The sequence below is a fragment of the Triturus cristatus genome, chromosome 3_1 (assembly GCF_964204655.1).
Source record: "Triturus cristatus chromosome 3_1, aTriCri1.1, whole genome shotgun sequence".
NCBI classification, from domain to species: domain Eukaryota; kingdom Metazoa; phylum Chordata; class Amphibia; order Caudata; family Salamandridae; genus Triturus; species Triturus cristatus.
In genome coordinates, this window is record NC_140583.1 from 1125711832 (window position 1) to 1125730511 (window position 18680).

The 18680-nt window shown below is 43.7% G+C and overlaps 1 protein-coding gene across 8 annotated transcripts in view; it reads right to left on the reverse strand.

Annotated features, from left to right (window-relative positions):
• Positions 1 to 18680, reverse strand: part of LOC146861614 (uncharacterized) — a 331006-nt gene that overhangs the window by 212113 nt on the left and 100213 nt on the right. For 7 of the 8 annotated variants that reach the window (XR_014979285.1, XR_014979284.1, XR_014979287.1 and 4 more), the window contains one exon: positions 5719 to 5789. The exons of the other annotated variant lie outside the window; for it this stretch is intronic. Coding sequence is in view for 3 of the 7 variants with exons in the window: in XM_085646460.1 (XP_085502586.1) it covers positions 5719 to 5789 (71 nt within the window). In the remaining 4 variants the exon portion in view is untranslated. The remainder of the gene's footprint in view (positions 1 to 5718; positions 5790 to 18680) is intronic. 8 annotated transcript variants of the gene reach the window in all.

The following is an 18680-nucleotide window of genomic DNA, read 5'->3' on the forward strand; positions in this document are numbered from 1 at the left end:
AAACGTAATGGTAACCTTGACTTCTCCTCGTCCTGACCCACTTGCTAAATAGTTATTTGTTTGAATTTATGGACAACTGGGTTCAGCTTGATGTTACGCTCCCCTCTGGGGATGTCTGGCATGCACCTTCTTCACTGTAAGGTTCAGTTTAATCTATAAGAAATGGGAGCCAGAGATCCATCTGCCAGGAACTGAAAAGAAATGGACTTTACCCTGGTTTCGTTTTTGTAGCGTATCTCTTTTTATACCCTTGTTATGCATTCTGTGAATTATTGCCTACAAAGATCATTTCTTGCTACAGTGACCTCAAGGGACAGGGTTAACTGATGGGAAATAGCTTACATTCCTGTGGGTTTAGTTTGACACTTAAGAAGCTCGATAAATGGCCCCCACGGCCTGTGGTAGGCAGACATGGAATTACCTTAAATCCACAGGTAGGATACTCTCCTTCAAGTTGAGAGGGAAAAAAGAAGGTTTTTCACATCCACACCCGAGATGAACAGTTTTGCTCCTTATCTGAACATTAACGCTATCACAACCTTGGCAGTAGACCTTCATCTGTTGTCTGCCCCTTACCCCCACCTCAGAGAGTCCCTTTTCCTTGTCATCACCATTAGGGGTGGGCGGAATTTGCGGAATTAACCTTCGCAAATTATCGCGAGAATGTTTAAAATTATCGCAAACAAGCAGAAATATCGCGAAGATGCGGAAGTTTTTTTCCGGCATGTTCGCGCGATTTTCTGCATGGTTGCGGGTCGCCAACTTACCCATGTGGCTGCTTGCGGGCGCGGCCATCTTGTTTTGAGTTGTTCTCGCGGTGCATGATCGCGAGAAGAAAGACGTGATCGCGCGACGCATGACGTCACTGCGGGCGCGAACTGTCGCGAGACAGCGCAAATGGCTAAAAACAATACAACATCTCATGGAGAACGCGACCGGATCAAGAAAACTTGTCGGCGAACGCAGGGATTCAGGTAAGGCGATCGCGCGCGCGCGAGAATGTATCATTTTACAGCGCGAGCAAGAAACAAATTATCGCCAAGCTGCGGAAACCGGAATTTTTGACATTTTCGCGCTCTCCGCGGAACGCAAAAATGTCAAAATATCGCAATTTCCGCGAACGGAACGAAATTTTTGCCCAGGCCTAATCACCATATACCCCTCAGCACACCGGGTTAGTATCTCTCAATGTGAATGTATTAACACATTTTTTTAAAAGACAGAACATGTTTTCATTTCTCAAATGTCAACACCCTGATGTGACCTTAGTTCAAGAAACTCACTTGACAGACACCGAACATTACAAACTGAAAAGGGACTGGGTGGCACAGTGATACATACTAGCAGAACACAACACACACCTGCATACCCTGCCACTCCTTTGGAGCATAGAAAGAGTGGAGTCACTAACCACGTACACAAATCCCTGGCATCACGCATGCTACAAATTGGAAAGACTTGCTAGGCAGATATTTTTGTGCAAAGCTTAAGCTAAAGAATGAGACACTAATTATGAGTTGCTCATAAGCACCAGTGGGAGATAAATCTGATCTCTTCACCAGCCCTTCCAGTCTCCTTTATTATTTTGTACAAAGCTTTTGAAGGGAGTTGTTTGGAATCTACCTCTTGACCTGCACCTCAAGCTATCTAGAAAACCTGACACCAGACGACCCCAGGATAGATTCATATTATTCAACATTCTCTGTGTCCATCCAATGCTGGAACCTTGGCATTTGACATACCCATGAGATAGGGACTACACCATCATGTCTTGCATTCTTGCGGCAGAGTAGTTTGAGGTGGAGTGGGGGTGTATAGATTGGAGTGGGATGCAGTGAGTTGGATTGGACTGGAGTGGGTAGATTTACATGGCATGTGGTAGATTGAAGTGAAGTGGAGTGGGGTAGATTGGGTAAAGTGGAATGGTGTGAGGTAGATTGGAGTATATTGAATGAATTAGAGTGGGTAGACTGGAATGGTATAGATTGGAGTAGACTGGAATGGGTTAGATTAGAGTGGAGTGGGGGAGTAGAGTTGGATAGATTGGAGTGGAGTAGAAATGTGTGGAATGAGATAGATTGGAAAAGAGTGGAGTGCAGTGGGATAGATTTGAGTGGAGTGGAGTCGGGTAGATTAGGATAGAGTGGAGTAGGGTAGATTGTGTGGATTAGAGTGGGTACATTGGAATGGAGTGAGGTAGATTGAAGTGGGGTAGATTGAAAAGGGGTGATTGGAGTGGGACAGTTTGGAGTGGGGTAGACTGGAGTGGAGTGGGGTAGACTGGTGTAAAGTGGAATAGAATGGAGTGTAGTAGGGTAGAGTGGGGTGGGGTAGATTGCAGTGAGTTGGGATGGAGTAGGATAGAAGGGGTAGGTTGGGTAGAATGGGGTTGATTGGAATGGAGTAGATAGGGGTAGATTGAACTGGAGTTGCTTTGGATGAGGTAGATTGGGGAAGGGTAGATTATAGTTGGGTTGATTGGTGTGGAGTAGGGAGGTGTAGATTAGAATGTGGTGGGGTAAATTGGAATGGGATTGATTGGATAAAGTGAAGTGGGGTAGGTTTGGGTAGAATGGAGTGGAGTGGGACAGATTAGAGTGGAGTGGAGTGGAGCGGGGTAGATTGGAGTGTGGTAAATTGGAGTGGAGTGTGGTAGATTGGGGTAGATTGGAGTGAAATAAATTGTGGTAGATTAGAGTCGGGTTGATTTTGGTAGTTTGTAGTGGGGTAGGTTGTCGTGGTCTTGGGCAAATTGAAGAGGAGTTGGGTAGATTTGAGCGAAGAGTAGTTGGATAGATTGTAGTGGGGTTTGGAATAGAGGGGAGTAGATTGGAGTGGAGTCAAGTAAATTGGAGTGAAGTGGGCAGGATAGGGGTACATTGGAGTGGGGTGGATTGGGGTAAAATTGAGTGGATTGGAGTGGAGCAGGGTAAATTAGAGTTGAGTGGGGTTGGTTGGGTTAGATTGAGTGGAGTGGGGTAGACTGGAGTGGAGTCGAGTAGATTGTAGTGAAGTAGAGTGGGGTAGATTTGAGTATGGCAGATTGAAGTGGGGTAGATTGGAGTGGGGTGGGGTAGATTGGGTACATTGGGCTGGGATAGATTGGAGTGGGATAGATTGGAATGGAATGTGGTAGACTGGGTAGAGTGGAGTGAGATAGATTGGAATGGAGTAGATTGGGGTAGATTGTTAAGTGGAAGGGGGTGGGGTAGATGGGGGTATATTGGAGGGGAGTGGAGTAAATTGGAGTGGAATGGGGTAGATTGGAGTGGGGTAAAGGGAAGTGGGGTTAATAGTGTGGAGCGGAGAGGGCAGGATAGGATAGGGGTACATATTAGTGGGGTGGATTGGGGTAAAATGGAGTGGACTGGGGTGGAGCTGGGTAGATTGAAGTGGAGTGGGGTTGATTTGGGGTAGTTTGAGTGGAGTGGGGTAGACTGGAGTGGAGTTGAGTAGATTGAAGTGGGGTAGATTGGAGTGGGGTGGGGGAAATTGGTTACAGTGGGGTGGGGTAGATTGGATTCGGACAAATTGGAATGGAATGGAGAAGATTGGGTAGAGTGGAGTTGGATAGATTGGAATGGAGTAGAGTGGGGTAAATTGTAGTTAGGTGGAGGGGTGGGGTAGATGGAGGTATGTTGGGGTGGAGTGGGGTAGATTGGAGTGGAATGGGGTAAATTGGAGTGGGGTAAAGTGAAGTGTAGTGGGGTAAAGTGAGTGGAGAGGCATAGAGTGTAGTGGCATGTTGTGTCTTGGAGGAGGTGGCATAGATTGGAGTGGAGTTGAGTGTCATAACTAGTTGTGGAGGGGCTTAGAGTGGAGTGGCATGTCATAGAGGGTTGTGTCATAGAATCCAGTGGTGTGACATAGAGTCAAAGGGCATAGAGTGGAATGGATTGGCATAGTGTGGAGTGTGCATGGTGTGATAGCGCACTTCCATTACAGACAACGCATTTTCAATTGAAATGACCATTACATTTGCTCCAAAATATGCTGTTACGGCACACAAACGATAATGTGTGCATATGTTATCACGTAGTGTATTGATGTGTTTTGTGATCGTATTCAAATATTTGTTTCCACCACACTTCAGAATTACAAAAAAAAGTGCTGCATTGGTACCAATTCTGATATATTCTGAAACATCAGCACAGTTCATTTTTTTGTTGTAAGCTGGAATGGATACATGGCTACTCAGAAGGATTGTCACATAGATTGTCTAACTTTGAAGTCAGCGAAACTCCAAGGTCCCTAGGAAGAGAGAGCTTGACATTTGACCTCTGTCTTTAAATGCACAGCAAATGTGACAAGATAATATAGCCTTATAGCCCGCCGTAGCAGGCTATACCAGCTGTTAAAGGCCCGCTGCAGCGTTAAAGGCCCGAGCCGAAGGCGAGGGACTTTAACAAAGCAGAGGGACTTTAAAAGCTGGTATCGCCCTGCTACGAAGGGCAATAAGGCTATTAGAACATTCTGCCACTAGAGGGCAGAATGTTCTAACAAAACAAAGCTTTCAGGGAGCGCGAGGGGATTGAAATCCCCTCAGGCTCCCAAAAGTCTTTGTTCACAGCCAGAGCTGTGAACAAAGACATATTGGAATGTTGGAGCCCCGGGCTTATACCAGCCATTGTAAGCCCGGAGCGCTCCATTGTTTTCAATGGAGCTTCCAACATTCCAATGTTCTAATAAGATTTAAAGGCCTGTTCACAAAAACGAGTTTGTGGAAGAATACCGTATGCAAGGTTTAAGCAACGGGAGGGACACACCCAAGCTGGACAGCCTAAAGCAAATTAAACCAGCAAATATAAAGCCAGAAAATGTAAGTTACAAAGCTAATGATAAGCAATGGGTGGAATACATCCCTAGGTCAGCTTTCTGAATGTCCCCAAGATATTTTTAGCAAACCAGACAGCTGCACTGTCTGGTAGAATTCAACCTAAAAAGCACACGTCATGTTGAACTGGCTACTGGTTAATGTAAAACCAAAAAGGGGTGTAATGACTCAACAACTGGGGATTCATTGGAAGCAGCCACTATATTGTATCAGTCTCCAAGAGACAGAGTGGTGAAGCTAATTTAACAAAGTAGACATATCAGAAGAATTTAAGAAACGTAAATAGTAACAAAGGGAAAACACTTTAGAAGTGAAGGTTAGTCAGAGAGAAGTGACCGTCCAGGGTTGGGGGCAATAGGCAGGTAAATAATGAGATGTAAGATGATAAATCGAAATTTAAGTTGGAAGAGGATCCGGACATATTGGACAGGCCATGATAGGGTGGAAGAATGAATCAGATAGAGTAGAGTTATGTGCTGCAATTTGTACAGATTCAAAAAGGAATTAAGGAGGACAAAACAAAGCAAATGGTATCTTTACATCAACATTAGGTAAAGTGAGCAACGAAATGCACATACATGTACATGGTCAACATTGCAATTAGACAACATGTGAATGATACTGGAAACAGTAACACAGCAATAGGCAGAGAGTACCTTGGGATTAATTATGATCTAAATTACAGTTGTATTTTACGGTAATCATGGGAAATTCCAAACTAGAGTTAGCGTTTGAGTAGTGCAAGAAAGAAAGAACCATTCCACAGAAACATTAAGTATGTTTGCAATACTGTTTAATCATCAGATCCATCTATTTTCGTGCCATTACAGGGAGTAATCAAAATTGTTGCTTCGTGGTATGTTTTCAATACTTTAACAACTCACCTTTTCATCTTCCTAGAAGTGTGATTCTGCTGTGAATGTTGATCAATCAGTAAGTATGTTGTACTCAGCATCTAAATTCGAGATCGATGTTGTAAATATATAAATTTGGGGATTGCCTGTGTCATTTTAACAATGCATTAAAGACCACAAAGACATAGAACTCACTAAATATAATTTTTGCCTGACAGTTGGAGACATTTTTTATTTGCTAAGTAAGGTCATTTAATGTCAAAGATTTAAATACATTGCAGATGTTGCATTCATTACAATGTTCACACCTAAGAGAGGGTCACAGATGTTGGTACATGAATCGCTATACAATGGATCAAGGACAAACCAGAAATCAATATTATGATTGGCAGACTTATATTCTAGGAGTACAAATAAGGAAACTTCCAAGTATCCATAATCAGCATGCTTTCACTTATGGACTATTGATATCTATATACAAAAGTGGACCAGCAGATGTCTGTCTAGAATTTTATGGACTTGTTAATAATTCTCTTCCTTTACTAGAAATTGTGTGCTGTTTTCTAGACATCGTACCCTTTGTCTTGTCTGAAAGCTGTTTCTGTTACAATTATGTTTTTAATAATTACATGCATTTCATATGTACATCAGTTGTCATATATGTGTATTTCATTTGATTTACTCTTCTTTCAGAGTCCCTCATGATGTGTATTTATACCATCTATTCTGTCGATGAGAACATTAATTAATTTCTGAATCACTGTAATAAATAATCCCCTTGGTGCTGTTTACTTTAGTGTATATTCACACACAAGCTCTCAGGGCTATTTTTGCCTTTGCCTTTTTGTTGAATTAATTTCTGGCATCTTGATTGTGCAAAACAAGTTTTGCGCTGGAAAGTAACTCTCAAATAAACATTTTGCTCCCATTTACATCACTTTGCAATGCAAACCTCCTGCAAAATGTTAGTAAATTGGCCCTTATTTGTGTACAAGTATTTCTGTCAAAACATATTAAGGTTACTTCAAGATGGTTGTGTGGAACAGTTGTGTACATTTCACAAACTTAGTGTGAGTGGATTGAGTGATTGTGGGAGTCTGAAAGGAGCGCTTAGGGTTGAGGGCAAGGGCTTGCTCTGGTAAGCAAACAGAACAGATTATTTTCAGAAAGCCAAAATAAACATTGACTTCACTTAGCATATAGTGACCTTGCTTTTTGAAATAAATCGACAATGTGCATAAAGAATTGCATGGAAACTAATGATGTTGATGAGAATTAAGGAACTTGTAGGGTCTGCTTTGCAATGCCACTGCTAGATTTGTTAGACTTATACTGGTCTTTTAGATGCAATCAGTATGTCACCCTGTCTGTCTATATTACAGTTAACCCCTTCCATGCTCATGACGGAACGGTTCCGTCATGAGCATCGGTTGAGCTGTGCTCATGACGGAACCGTTCCGTCATGGCCCCGCCCGCGCTCGAACCCTTCAGCACCGCGGGGGAATCCGCGCAGCGGTGAAGGGGTTAAAGGCTTATTATGGTCTCCACGTAACTATTTGGTACAACAACCTTCTGGCTAGTGGTAGATGGAACTACTCTGATTGAGTGGAGATGCAGGGGCGCTAAGAAGAGGCGAAATACAACAAATCCTCATTAACAAGTGAATGGTCTTTAAAAGACCTGTGAAGTACTTGGGTGCGGCAGCTGTGTGTGTTCCCGGGAAGCTGTCTCAGCGCGGGGTGAGGTGACGTGGACAGCTGGGTGAGGTGATGGAGGGCAGCAGGGAGTGAGAGCAGTGGGTCAGGTGACAGCGGGAGGAAGACAGAGTGCGACAGAGGGAAGAAGACAGAGGGAGGGAGAGAGAGAGGGAGAGGGGGAGACAGACAGGGAGACAGAGGGAGAGGGAGGGAGACAGAGGGAGAGGGAGAGAGGGAGACAGAGGGAGAACAGAGTGAGACAGAGGGAGACAGAGAGAGGGAGAGAGAGAGGGAGGGAGACAGAGGGAGGAAGGGAGACAGAGAGAGGGACGGAGACAGAGAGAAAGGGAGACAAACAGTGGTTGAGACAGATAGAGAGAGAGAGAGAGATAGAGGGAGGGAGACGGAGAGAGAGAGAGGGAAGGAGAGAGAGGGAGAGGGAGGGAGACAGAGAGAGGGAGGGAGAGAGACAGAGAAAGGGAGACAAACAGAGTGAGTGAGACAGAGGGAGAGAGAGAGTGATAGAGAGAGGGAGACGGAGAGAGGGAGGGAGATGGAGAGAGGGAGGGAGAGAGACAGAGAAAGGGAGACAAACAGAGTGAGTGAGACAGAGGGAAAGAGAGAGTGATAGAGAGAGGGAGGGAGACAGAGAGAGAGGGAGGGAGATAGAGGGAGACAGACGGAGGGAGACAGACGGAGAGAGGGAGGGAGACAGATGGAGAGAGGGAGGGAGAGAGAGAGAGGGAGAAAGAGAGAGAGAGGGAGGGAGAGAGACAGAGGGAGGGAGACGGAGGGAGACAGAGGGAGACAGAGACAGAGGGAGGGAGATGGAGAGAGAGGGAGGGATAGTGAGGGAGACTGAGATAGAGGGAGGGAGAGAGAGATAGAGGGAGACAGAAAAGGAAGGAGACAGAGAGAAAGGGAGACAAACACAGTGAGTGAGACAGAGGGAGACAGAGAGAGAGAGAGAGAGAGAGAGAGATAGAGAGAGAGGGAGGGAGGGAAAGAGAGAGGGAGGGAGAGAGAGAGGGAGGTAGAGAGGGAGGGAGAGAGAGAGGGAGGGAGAAAGAGAGGGAGGGAGAAAGAGAGGGAGACAGAGGGAGGGAGACAGACCGAGACAGACAAGAGGGAGGCAGAGGGAGGGAGACAGAGGGAGGGAGACAGAGACAGAGGGAAGGAGAGGGAGGGAGACGGAGAGAGAGGGAGAGGGAGGGAGAGGGAGGGAGACAGACAGCGGGAGGGAGACACGGAGAGAGGGAGACACAGAGTGAGTGAGACAGAGGGAGACAGAGAGAGGGAGGGAGACAGAGAGGGAGGGAGACAGAGAGAGAGGGAGGGAAAGGGAGACAAACAGAGTGAGGGAGACAGAGAGAGAGAGAGAGAGAGAGAGAGAGTGAGAGAGAGGGAGGGAGACGGAGAGAGAGAGGGAGAGTGATAGAGAGAGGGAGAGAGAGGGAGAGAGAGAGTGGGAGGAAGGGAGACAGAGAGAGGGAGGGGAACAGAGCGAGAGATAGATAGATAGATAGATAGATAGATAGATAGATAGATAGATAGATAGATAGATAGATAGATAGATAGATAGATAGATAGATAGATAGATAGATAGATAGATAGATAGATAGATAGATAGATAGATAGATAGATAGATAGATAGATAGATAGATAGATAGATAGATAGATAGATAGATAGATAGATAGATAGATGGAGAGAGATGTGTGAATGCCGGATCTGGTGGCTCAGTGGACGAAGGCGTCCGCTGCAGGGGCCTGTGTTCAACCTCATGGTCATAGGTTTTTTTTTTGCTCTAGCCCCGCCCCTCCCCCACTGCCCCCACCGGTGCGGCCCTCAGCCACAAACCACACTGTAAATTTGGCCCCGAGAGAAAGTTTGTGAGTACCCATGCTCTACAGCCTTGTCTGACATGAAGCTGTGTGGACTCCCTCAAGTCTACCATAAGCAAAGGAAGAGCTGAAAGATGAAGATGAGGTGGCCTGCCCTCTGAAGGCATCCCACACACTCTATCTTATCAACTCCAGTCTTATAGTAGGCAAGTCTTTTCGACAATACAAAGATAATCTTAACTTAGGATCACTTGTCACAATAACTCAAGCTGATGTTTGCCAGGATTGTGCCAGCAACGGCTGGCTTTCAATATTTGGCAACATAAGCTGTAAGAAATACACTATATATACATAATTGGGAAACATGTCTCCTCTATAGCTGCATTTAAATAACATAGACAGGCCAGTAGGCAGATCCTCTGGGTGCACCTGATCACCCCCAAAACTGTAAATCAGCAGCTACTAGTCAGTGTTTGATTAAAAGGGTTAAGTGTGATATCCCATTAAGAAAAATGGTGGAGAGACAATTTGGGGTGGTCACTCCTGTCAGAACCCATGAAAAGGAGTCATCTGAGAAGCAGCAGATCATCAACTTAAGTGGCTCCTTGGAATTTGGGGCCCACAAACTTACAAGCGCTATATCCTCTGAGCTGCTCAGTTTCAAGGTAAAATTGTAGGGATTAAATTATTACTGTGGTGGCACTGGACTTCTGTCCGTACGGCTTTTGTTAATCTGGCAATGAAAAACCAATCATTTGTTAGTAAACGTTTTGGCCTTGAATGTGTATAAAGTGTCACACTTCATATGGAAATATGACACTATATGTCACAGTGTGCCTGTTTTATAAATTACAAACTGAAATTGTCTGTATTTGGATATAAAACAACTTCTAGGATTTTATTTGCGAGCAAAATATTCTGGTGCCACTTAACAACCACAGATTTGCACACGTGGGATATTACTGCAATTTCTGCCATGCACAAATATTTGTGTACAGCATGTATCCAGCCCGATGGCTGTAACTCAATTAATGTGCTGCAGCATAATCGTGAAAAAACAGCGAAATTATGTGGATTTTTTTTTTTTTGCGCAAAATGCGGCTTTGGACCCGAGGATGCATTTTGCCCTATGAGATAGCGATAAATGCTACCAAAACAGAGCTGCAGCGGCAGTTTTTTGTTCCTGTGCTCCCGTGTAACGATTTTTGTGCCAAATTACTCATAATTGAAGTAACGGGAGAACTCATGTAATTTTTTATAAATTTCACGTCAAAGAGTAACGTTACCGAAATTACTCTGAGCACTCCGGAATAAAAATTTACCAGCTTGGTTAAACTAAATGATTATGTTACCCACAGTGTTAAAATTCACAATGTAACTGGTATGTTTTGCAGAGGTATCCTGGAACACTGCTACCAGTGGACCATAGGGATTACACAATGTGTTGTGGTTTGGCAATAGATAGATTGGCAATAGATCTCAACACTGAGTTCACCAATTACCAATTTTGCTAGCTGACACTATATTGCCATGGCGTAAACATAGTTTACAACGCATGCGATACAACGAATCCCATTACAACGTGGTCATTGCAACGATCACGTTGTTACATCACATACCATTACAATGCAAATAGTTAAAACGACTTGCAGTAGGGGGCAGAAGGTGTTGTATTTTACATCCAACATCTTCTCTACTGTTGCACAGACTGGAGCTGGATTAGTAAATTATACTATTCCAAAATCCAGCATGCCCCCCCCCCCCCCCACAGCAAGTAGTTGTAATGACTTGCGTTGTAATGGTATGCGATGTAACAACGCGGTCGATGTAATGACCGCATTGTAATGGCATGCGTTTTAAATGTGTACGTTGTAACATGGCCTATTCATGCCATGGTGGTAAGCCAATCTGGAGAAATTAATTGTTAGTGACAGATGGTTGTGGGATGTTATCGTGGTGTACACAAGAATTTACAACTCCTTTAACATTCTATGTAAATTTACAAAGAGTAGTACACGATTATGATTAGAGCAGGTACTCCAATAGCACTATGAAACTAAAAACTAAACATTGTAAGATTTGCATAGTAGCAGCTCGTGAAATTATGCCCTCTTTCCCTTCCTTTGTGTCAATGGGAGATGAAGCCTCATTGTTGTGAAAGCATTGGCAGAAACCTTTTTCGATTGCGGCATTATTGTGTGGGAAGCAGAATCATTTTGATAAAAAGGAATAATATTGTTATTACATTGTTAAGTTGCTGGGATTTTGCAAGTGTTGGGGCATACAAAAAAAAGAAAAGCAATAAGGGAAGATTAATGGTATATGAAAAGGCAATGTGAATATGAATTAAACACATTTTGATTGAAAACTATCTTTATACTGCAGTGTTATAAACAGCAGTAGAAAGTGTTTATGTTGCCTTTTTTGTGGTGCTAATCAGGGGTGGGCAACATTGCACTTCTGCAACATTTATAAGCCGAGGTGTGTGGAAAACTTGTCTTGTCATTGACACTGGTTTGGCTTTGTGTACAAAAAGAACAGGTGATTCAAAGGCGGGGCTCATAGCCCAGAATTTTGAGCTGATGCGTAAATTCCAATGAAAGCTTTTTTTAATTTTCTTGCAGCCAGAGCAACATAAGGTAAGATGCCTGCACTCACATATCCCCTATCTTTTCAGATGCCCTGATTGCAAGGAATCCCAGCCATCTTCCCACTAATAGTTATTGTAAAAGGTACTGTCACAGCAACCAAACCTTTCTTACTGCAGGCATGGGTAGGCTCCTGCAGGTTTGAAAGCTCTAAGAGGTCCTGATCAGAGCTCTGGAAAGTATGAAGACTGGGACCTGGACTTTGAGCTCCACCCCTCCCCCTATACCTTGGTGTTCCAAAGTAGCTGGGACATAAGACCCAATGAGGTCTGTCATTCTTCTGCAATGCTGAAAACCCTGAGCAGGTCTCAGTCAGAGATGTGGCAGTCTCAGAATGTGGAGCCACAGGCCTGGGATCCATTCACCAACCTGTAGTGTCAAAAATGTCCCAGGATGGGCTCCACAGTAACAAAGAGAGCTCCCACGATGTTATAAAGTTAGAAACTCGGATAGACCCCAGCCATTCTGTGGTGTTCCGAAGTACTCTAATCAGGATATCGCAAGCCATCTGAGGGCTATTCTTGTCTGGCAGAAAGTAAAGCTCTAAACAGACCACAGTCATAGGATTGGGAGGCTCTGCCAATGACCCGGGATGGAACTTGCACTATTGGAACCTTACCAAAGCCTTGTAGGGACTCTGATGGGTAAAATGCTTTTACCAGACACCAGGCAGAATTCTAGCTGGCCCTTTAGGCCTGGCCACTAGGACCCAGGCTGCAGCAACCCGCCTAGGATGTCACTCTGTGCCCATCCTGCCTCTTGAGAGCATGCAGAAACTTATGTCAATCTCTGATTGGAATATATAATAAAGAGATTTCTCGATTTTAAGGTCGGTCATTTCATCATGCAGGGTATGAAATGAATGATATGACTAGATTTCTGGTCTCTCTAGAAGCTCCTGTAAGGGCTCAATTTAAGCTTGGTGTGAGTTCAGATACATTTGCTTTAATGCCCTTCTCTGTCGCTGAAGTACACAGATTACCTAGTTCCCTTCCTTCAGATTTATAGGGAAAAGTTTTTGGGGACTTTCTTGTCATCTTGTTTGAGTACCCTTGGCAGTTTCAGGCCCTCTTCCAGATTGTCCAGGGCCCCTAAGGTGCCTGGACCTTCATTCAGCTCTGCTTTTGGGGCTTAGACTAATGGTGCTTTTATGAGTCGAGCTTTCTTGTTAGCAGGCAAGGAAATGAAGCAGCCATTCCAGACAGGGCTGCCTTTTCAGGGATGTGCTATATAGCTGATTGGTTAGTGAAAGAAATTGGGTTATTAGTTAAAGGGGATGATGACCCACCTTAAGTAATAACCACAATCCTTTTCATAGTAAGCCACTAAAGCACTGAATTAACCTGAGTTCCACCCCCTTGGTAGCTATGAAATAGAATAGACAGGTTTAACTTAGAGGTAATGTGAACCATATTTATGGTTAAGATAAAGAAACCATATTCGACCTAGTCAGACGTTTTACCTTGGAACTCATAAATGGCAGTCAAAAACTTTAGCGGGTTCAGCCAGCAGTTTATAGATGACGAATGTCCCATGAGGTCAGATAGCTGTCAGATGATGTCCCAGTTAAGCCATTGTTTTTTTGGCGGTAAAGTTCAGAAGGGGAAAAATTTCAATTTAACGTCCAAGAAGGTCCCTCGCTGGCCAGACACTTTGGGTACTTTCACTCAGTCAAGATTTCGTCATTCGCGCCTAATCACTTATTTGGAGCTTGAATCCCTCCAGTGGGGCAAGGCTGTAGTATGTAGCTGAAAAGGGTTCCTCAAAGCTGAATACCTTCTTTGTGAGGTTGAGCTGAATTGAATTTTGCTGCTGCGGGAAAAACTTCAATTGGGAAAACCTTAAAAACCTTGATGTTCAACCTTGTGGCAACGCTCTTGGTGTGATCAGCTAGGCAGCTTTGTCCTTGTCTTCTGGAGGTCTTTGGAGCCAAAATGTTTATAAGTCCTAGGTTTTCAGAGGTGGGAGAAGAAGTCCAGCCAGACACAGCCAAGAGTTGGGGACCTCATGAACATCACTTTGGGATCTGGTTTCACTCCAACAGAAGTCAACATCAGGGTCCAGGTCTTGTCCAATTGGAACTGGTTAGCTGGGCAGTTGTAGAAAATGCCTCTTGTAGCTTGTTGCATCCCTGCAGCTTTAACAGCTCATCTGTAAGAGCCTTGGAGTCCTTTTGTCTTTCCAGGGTATGAGAGTGAGAACGTCTAATCCTCAGGAAACTTTGCAGGTCTAGATTGCACATTAAGTTCTCTTCTAATCTTTTTCAGGTGCAGTAGTGTTCTGAGAAGTGTACTAGGGATGCCACATTTATGCTTGGCACCAGCTTGTGGGTGTGGTTTATTCCTGACTCCTCATTAACCAACGGAATAAAAGTTGCCTGGGCTTACTCTATCCACCTTTGAAGCGTTTGCTTTCCACCCGAATGCAAAATGTCCTATAGGGTCCCTTTTTGCCTAAATCAAAGATGGTGCAACCCTTTTCCCATTGTGAAGAGTCTGCATGCCAACCACAGATGTGTGGCCAAGAAAATAAGCAACCTCTTCTCAGTAATTATTTCAAACAGCTTCCTTCCCACTGGGATTGGAGCCTGTCTGACTGGGTTAACAAAAGAAGGGGCCTTTTCAGGTATCATCTTACATCTGCGTGTGATAGACATCTGCTTTGAAGAAAATGAAATTCCTAGGCACTATGAAATGGCCATCCTGCCAGAGGAACAGAAAACACTACTCCACACCCAGACCTTTGACTCTGCTCTGGGAACAGTTTTCACACCTCATTCAGGGCTTGAGCACTCAGAGGGCTCCTTCTGGAGTCCCATGCAAATTAGTCTTCAGAGGTGTTAGGCTGGAACAAGGTAACCTTCTACATTTCCATTAATATACATTAAACAATCACTACTTTGCTAGTGAATGTAGCTTTGAATAAATATTTCTGAGTCCAAGAATTACATTTCTAGATGGTTCCTAGCCGTCAAAAGTATCATTAAATGTAATAGTACATCTCAGAGGTCTTCTATGGAATAGCCAACTTGCTACAGTGAAAATAGCTTTAGGGGCTAGCCACTAAAAGGACATGCTTAGTATAAAAGTTGTACAAGTTGTACTTTCAAATGCGATGCACTCTGCCTTAGAAGCTATATAGCCTACATAGTGGTGACTTATTAATATTTAAAAGAAAGGTTTACACCTGTCCAAAGGATTTACTTTCTCAGGTCTAATTGCAGTTTTTAAACTGCTCCAGTCAGGCTATGATGGTAGACCTGAAGCCTTGTTTTACACTTTCACTGTAGTGGATGGCAGAATTGGTGCTGCAGTCCACTAATTCGGTTGCAGGTCACTCACTACCATATTCTATGGACATTTAGATAAGTTAAATATGCCAATTAAGGTTATGCTAATTTAACCATGTATAAAGGAGGAGCACAGGCACGTTACCACTGGTTAGTAGTGGTAAAGTGCACAGAGTTCTGTAGCCAGCAAAATATATAGGGAAATAATCTGTGGGTATATCACGCAAAAGATTGCCATTTCCTACAGTTAGCCTTTCATCATCTTTTTAAAGATAGAATGCTTGGACATCTTCGACTGCTGTTTCAAGAAACTGCTTCCTCCCTACTTGGAACTGTTTAACTTGGTGTGCAGACCAAGCAAAGTGAAGTTAAGCAGCCTGTCCCACCTTGGCCTGCCTTTCCAATCCATCATTCTGGAGTAGCCTCGGCCACTGTCGTCCTTATGATTGTCCATTTCAACTGGCCCCTGAATGCAGTATGGGCCTCAGTCTCTTGTATGTGAATGTTGGTCAGGCACTGCCATTCTGTGTTCTTCTCCTCCACTCAGTGAAACTACCTCCATGATCCTGCCAATAGCATAAACTTGTCTCAGAGACTAAGCCATGCATATCTAAGTACAAAAGGTCAGTACAGTGAATCTGCAAGTGTCTCATTAAAATACTTATGGCTCCTTTGATTGCTCGATCTGTTACTTGGGCAACTATGGTAATATTAGTGTTTTTCAGCCAAGGAGCACTAAGGTTCAAAGATACGTGCATTTATGAGATCAAGACCAATCCAGGCTTGCCCAGTCACTTTGGTGGCCAAAGATAACCACTGGGGAATCACAGGTCTCTGTTATGGTGGCAATACATAAAATGTTGTGTATCTACCAACTTTCAATGGTGCATTCTGTGCCCACTGTGGTGACCATAGAATGCCACTTTTATGCCTGGCAACAGCTTCTGGGTGCGGGTGACTCCTGGCTCCTCTCTATCCAATGGAGTAAAAAGTCCCTGGGATTATCCTATCCACGTTTGCAGCATTTACTTTATACCCTACTGCAAAAAGTCATATAGTGCCCCTCTCTGCCTAAATCAAATATGGTGCAACACTTTCCCATTGTGAAGAGCCTCAAGGCTCAATTCTGAATTCTGAATAGGGAGCCTGAGAAAAATCTACTAGATCAAAAGAAGGCAGCAGGCACACAAATTACCCACAGAGGCAGTGATAAAAAAAATAGTCACACAAAATCTCATGCCCTCAATCTATCTAAAAAGTATAAAGACCTACAAAGATAGATTACTTAAAAAGAACCCAGGGAAACCTATTGCAGGCCATTACCACTACACCTGATAAAAGGAAACGCCTAACCCAATGTACACACAAGACACTCCCATTTGGAAAATTGCCCTCGAACACATTCCATAGATTGTTAAAAACGCCACAATGTCCGTAGAAGAAAATGCAGTATCTCAAGGCTAGGTTGTCCATATCTCTCTATGTCAATGGCAATATTATGAAGCAAGCCTCTAATGCTAATATAAACTGTTTAACTCTCATTTACAGATACTCCTGAATATTAGTTCAATGGTGAGAATTTCTCACCATCTTTCTTCTCAGTACATCATAATCAACACAAGCATGATCAAAACCACCATCTAGGAACTACTACTCCATAATGTATCTCAAAAGAACTGTCTAAACAGCATGGGCAGTAACAACTGTTCAAAACAAATACTTAAATTGCAGAACTCTAAAAGACCAATTTGCATCCTTGAATCTCTCTCAATTTGAACAAAAACGTTAACTCCTAACTCCATTAAAATACATGCTATCTACCATCTGTCAGGGATCAACAAGGCTTTCTCCAAACAATTTATTAAACTCCTCACTGAAAGCGAGACCAAAGCTGAGAAGAACATATTCCTGGGCGATTTCAGCCTGCACGGTGGTGATCAGAAGGATGAGGCTCTGTTTCTTGGGTTATCATCAGTCTCACTCAATTTTGCAAGACTCCAAAGTACATGAACGGATCCTCATTGGATCTGATGGTTGTAAAGATTGATTCCATACTGCCAGTCGACTAGTTGAGCCGTCTAGTTCATCTGTATGAAAATGATATACTATATTCAGACAAAAACATCAAAACATTGGCTCACAGGTCTGAAAATCCTAGTCAAGGCCACTCTGTCCTGAGACATTGTCCATGTACTATGAAACTAAACCCCAACACATTAGATTATTGATCTCACATACCATTGCACAGAGACCATGTTGGAGATCAGAGACAAGATGGCTCAAAAGACGTAAATGAGACAGAAATTAAAAAAAAATCTAAATTAAAATCTGTTCCATGGTTCTATAATGATCTTATTAAGGAGAGAAAACCCTAAAGAGCATCAGAACTGATCTGCCATCAAGCCCTTTATCAAAAATCACTACACCAACTAGGAATTAAGAAATGGAAGAAATCCATTTTCAAAGCCAAATCAGCATTTAAACAACTGTCTGAAAAACCTATTTGAAATCATTAAACAATCCACAATGCCATCTCCTAAAGCTATCTAAGACTCCACCAATGACAAATTTGAGGAATTCTGTTTTTTCATAAGTAGCTGACAGAATAATTTTCAGAGGGCCACGGGGCAAGCAGGGGTTACTGGGCCAAGCTGTTGGGGTTGACACCTTTTACTCCTAATGTCCCAGAGCCTGATCTACTATGGATTTTGAGCAACTTGACCAAGTACCCCTTCCGCACTTCACTCTCATGGTAAGTGTGATCCAAGCAGTTTAAGGCTCCCTCGGGGGTACGGGAGGGAGATAAGGGATTAAACACAGGCTCACAACTCAAAATCCGGGCAGCAGCAGCAATATATTACTGTTCAGCCAAATAATAACTTTTATGAGGCAAGGGTAGTGTTTTATTTCTATTACTATCAACACAAAGGAGAAATAACATTCACAAGAAACTACACAGTTCCCTTCAGGTCAGGGCTCTAGTGTTATTGAGACAGTCCCCCAGAGTCCAACTCCCTTCTCGCGATGGTGGTTATTCATTAATCACTATGAGCAACATGCATGGCAAGCCCCACTAGTAGTTGGAGTATTAAGAGTCCGCTCTCACTCTATTTTAAAGTCACCAATGTTTCTGAGCTGCAGCGTTACCTAGTTCTCATGGGGCTGACTGGTCTGAAATAAATTTTACTAGTACCTGTAGACTTAAAGCATCCGGAGTTCCTGAGCATGCCTCATCCACGGGTGTTTGAGCAGCTGCAGCAGAATCAGGTGCATTCGCAGCACACTGCCCAAGCAGGCTGCACACAATGGATGCAGACCTCCTCTCATGTGGTTGTGGTGCCACTGAATCAACCAGAGGTTCTCTGACGGTCATCTTTAGAGGGCAAGTGTCCAATCTGTTCCACGGTGTGGAGAGAGTGATGCAATGATCCTGAAGCAGGCCACTTGCCTTAGTGATGTTGAGAGTCTTCCCACACCAGCCTCACGTTTTTGGCAAGGGTGGTAGATCATGTCGCA